This window comes from Plasmopara halstedii (assembly GCF_900000015.1).
Source record: "Plasmopara halstedii genome assembly, contig: Scaffold_1548, whole genome shotgun sequence".
Lineage (NCBI taxonomy): Eukaryota > Oomycota > Peronosporomycetes > Peronosporales > Peronosporaceae > Plasmopara > Plasmopara halstedii.
The window spans coordinates 2,637-6,784 of record NW_020188460.1 but is presented as its reverse complement, the minus strand read 5'-3'; the positions used below and the strand labels follow the sequence as shown (position 1 = coordinate 6,784).

At 44.2% G+C, this 4,148-nt stretch overlaps 2 protein-coding genes across 2 annotated transcripts; one reads left to right on the top strand and one right to left on the bottom strand.

Moving 5' to 3' along the window:
- Positions 1-471: 471 nt before the first annotated feature.
- PHALS_01372 (Uncharacterized conserved protein) lies at positions 472-2,126 on the top strand (the record flags this gene model as incomplete). The annotated part of the gene is made up of 5 exons (XM_024715747.1): positions 472-1,094; positions 1,171-1,218; positions 1,295-1,652; positions 1,722-1,879; positions 1,967-2,126. The coding sequence occupies 5 exons, from the start codon at positions 472-474 to the stop codon at positions 2,124-2,126; spliced, it is 1,347 nt and encodes a 448-aa protein (XP_024581414.1).
- Positions 2,127-2,287: 161 nt separating this feature from the next.
- PHALS_01371 (Myosin-like IQ motif-containing domain) lies at positions 2,288-3,337 on the bottom strand (the record flags this gene model as incomplete). Its single annotated transcript, XM_024715745.1, has 1 exon — positions 2,288-3,337. One exon carries the CDS (start codon positions 3,335-3,337, stop codon positions 2,288-2,290), a length of 1,050 nt encoding a protein of 349 aa, XP_024581413.1.
- Positions 3,338-4,148: the final 811 nt, after the last annotated feature.

Sequence of the window (4,148 nt, the reverse complement as noted above, 5' to 3'; positions counted from 1 at the left end):
ATCAGCGTTTCAGAATCTAGAGAAATACAACTTCGGTTGCATTTGTCCTGTTTTATACTCATAACTACGGTTCATAGATTTATAAACTATCGGCAAAAACATTAATGAATTATTTATTAAGAAGCCAGAACTTATAATGATTCACTGCCTAAGATCTACCCAAAAGATGATACGAAAGCAGCAATTCCTAAGAATGATGGGGACAATTGTCATTCGCCACTCACAAGAGTTCGAGCACCAGTAAAGATGCTCAACAAGTATTTTTTCAAGAGAAATTAAGTGGAGAAGCCGATACGACTTTTGCTAATTAGCGCTGTTTTAAATATCCGTGGCTGACGATAGATATCTTATCAAATTTACTCTGACGACACTTTCAAATTATATTAACAGAAAATCAATAGAAAAATCGTCGCATCTTTGTTTGCTTTTCATGTTGCTCCAATGTCGCTTTAAGTTTTCGATAGAACGACCATGAGCGTCCGCCGCATCAGCCGCAGTCCCCCGCAGTCTCAAGCTGACATTGACGCGTGCGAGAACTCCCCGCTTCTTCGACCTAATAGTATTTCTTTAAACTACAATTCTGACTCGGCCGTATACGACCGTAAAGAGGAGGGAAATGGAAATGGATCACACCGCTTTTTTGGAGCCGACGAAGACCGCAGTTGCAGCGACAGCGACGATGATTTAGATTTCATTGATTTGGACCACCAGTTTTCTCCGACTAGTTACCGTCAGCAGTCGTCAGATACCTCTCGTCTGATTCCACGGGCGAATTGGCATGGACTTGGAATGCACAGTAAATTTAAACGCGGACCTCCGAAGCCACTGCCGGCTCCCGGTACAGTGAGTCATACGACACGACGTTCAAGGATGAGGACTATAAAGAAACAGCTGAGAGAACCACCCAGTGCTCCTAAGCTTCGGGTGTCTGCCTATTGCACATGCGACCAACTACAGCTATTTAAATTGCTTAAGTGGCTTGAAAGAGTCGAAACAGGTCAATTGCCAGGAGGAGAATTGCATTCCGACGGATGGAAACACAAGATGTATATGGGTGCAATCCATTCCAGCTGTGCACCTGCCACAGATCATGAGTAAAGTGGTTTTTGCTGGAAAACAGAGACAAGAGATTGTGACCTATGCTTTGATTGTTATGGTTTTTGAGTATAGAGACGGATCGCCGGTCTCATATCAGCAAAAGGATGCTTTTTACTTTGCGTGCGTTGGTGCTTAAAGTGCTTAAGATTCGCTCTATACACAAGTCGTCGATAAATCATGCTTAAATGTGTTGCAGGACAGGGTGTGCAGTTTTCTGGGGACTGACAAGAGCAGAGGAACAGGCACATCTTGTGGCATTAGGGGCATTTTCGGTAGGGCCAGTCAAACAGGTTGAGGTTGAAGATATGGACTACACGTATGGAGACGCAAGTTTAATATGTAACGACGCAATTACATTAAGAAGTAATCGTGCGTCCGAAAAGTTGGCGATATCCTTTGCGATGGCTCAATCCTCAAAATTAGATGTGTTCGAGGAGCGTGTGGAGGAAACTATTCGTGCGACAAAACACGTTCCGCAGAATCTTGCAGCCACGGGCTCGATCCAATATTCACAGAGTGATATCTCAAAGCTCATTGGTCGTCTCTTCATCGAGGTGAGCAACGTCTGAACCTGATTTGATCATTGTAAGAGTAATCCAAATGTCTGTAACTTGTACTGTCAGCGGAGTGACGTGAATTTAAATTCTGACATGCTGGACGAGCCGGACTTTTTTTGGGAAGACGACGAGTATGAGCCTTTGTACAAAAAGGTGATGAAGTATTTGAGTGTGGACAACCGAGTTCAGATTCTCAACACACGTTTAGATATCCTTCGCGAGCTGTACGTGTCTGCTTGAAACTTAATGATGTATCTGCGAGTTTTTGCGAAGAGCTAAATTATGCTGTATTAATTCTTTGACTGATACAGGCTGGATGTATTAAGCCAACAACTCGCGCATCAGCACGACACAAAGCTAGAGATGATTGTTATATGGCTTATTGTTGCCGAGGTTGCCGTGCAAGTAGTGTGGAATATTCTCATCAAAGATATTCTTGGATATTTTCCTCACTCAGACACGACAGATTAGATGCACAACAATACTGGTTTTCTCTATGTACATGGACAATCGACACGAGAAAGTGAAGAAGCCATTGTGCAATGTTAGCGCAAATCTATGATCTGGTCGAAGCATTTGTTGCTCTAAAGATAAAACTTCTAATAGACTTCATTTGAACTTCATCATTTCATTTATTTCGACAAAAGACAAGCAAAGCGGTCAGTCGCCTTAGTTTGCTTGCGTCGCACTTGCTGCATCTGTGCAACCACGCGGCTCGCTCTACGACTGCGACTGCGAATGTTTACAGATAGAAGTGCATCCTTTATAGCCTTTTCAGCTTTCATACTTGAGGCACTGGAAGCCTGACGGCATATATCTTTCCGAGCCAAGTATTCTCGTGCCAGACGCTGAATCTGCGTCGCAGCATCCCAACGCCGGCGTTGTTTTCTCGCCTCAGCCTCCAGCTTGAGCACTCTTTGTTGGCATTTAACCTCTTGCAATTTGAGCAAATATTCCGTAGCGCGTCGACGAGAAAGATAGTTGAGATAACATTGCTCAATCTTGGTCACATACCCCATACGTTTTCTCAGTCGTCTTGCTTCCACCACTTCCTTCGCAACACGAACTCGTGCATGTGATCGAGTTGCTCGCTGGATAATCAACGCCGCTTCGTGATTGCGTTGCTGCTTCTTTATCGCAAGAGAATAACGTGTGAGATATCCTCGCATTCTAGCCTGAAGTTGGACCACAGCCTTTCGAAACATCTTCATTTCAAGCCGTCGCTTTTCCCTATCAACACGACGAATTTCCTTCCTTTCCTCAACAGTGCGCTGCAGTTCTGCATGTTTTACTTGCATTTGTAAGCAGCGTACCGCTATCTTTTCCTGCCATTGTTCAGCACGTCGCTTACGGTTGTCAAGTGACAAAAGACTGCTATCGGTATAATTACCAGCAATAAAGTCTTTCGTAAAGCCTGCAGGCCGGCTGTATTTCGGACAACTGAGTGCTACATCCTCAAAGTCTAGATAACGGCCATAGTCACAGGTTGATGTAGTGCGGTAGAGTGGGTGACCTGGTGTACGAGTCAAAATTTCCAACTTGCTTAACGACCGGATCTCGCGCGCGGCAGGCAAGCCGCCACCAACACATAATCGTGGAGGATTCACTCGATCAGTGGTATTCCTACTTTCACTGCCAGAGCGCGATGCTGTCGCCAAGCCGTAAGTTTTGAGGGCAAGCATTGCAAGCAGCAGGCTCTGAAGGAGTCCATGAGATAATTTTATCGTTTTTTTTCACAGCTAAAATGGGAGCTCTCGGTAAAGAAAAGGAAAAGTTTTGGGTTTGTCATTTGTTCTCGATTCTAAAAAATGATTTATAGGAGCACGACACGACTGCGAGCTCTACTCAACCTTGTCTTTGCAGACGCTTGTTTCCAGCTCATATTGACGCAAACGTACGAATGTACTCACTATAGTATCTAGAGGTTCTTCATCTGGGTTTTCTGTGCACCTTCGTACAGAGAAAGCTCTGAATCAAAGAGTTCGTTGATGACCGCACGAAGGAGAAGATCGTTCGCTCCATGAAAGAGCGGAACCGAGAGGTTCTCAAGTAACTTGGTACTTATTTATTTTAATTCAAATTACTTCTGTTTACTATGGTCAATATTAAAATTAGATGCTTCCCCGCCGACACGAAAATCCCGTCGTCCTCACCAGTATCTGTGAGTTGATACCTCTGGATCGTACACAATTTCACTCAAGTGGGATGCGTACTTACAGACTAACACGAGCCATGCCTTCTCCCAACAAGATTAAGTGATTGCTACGCGAGCACCCATTGCACTGAAAGGTGTACTCCACTACTCGCATCTTACACTATGTGCAGCGGGGCTGCCGTAGCTTAGCGTTTGAGGAAGTATTATTTAGGTCACCGACCTTTCGTTCTATACTTGGAACAAGCGGATCGCAATCCGCTTGCTCCAAGAGTAATTATTGCTTTCCCAAGGCCAATTGACTTTTCGTTATTTAATATAAGTTTAGATTTTCCTAAATA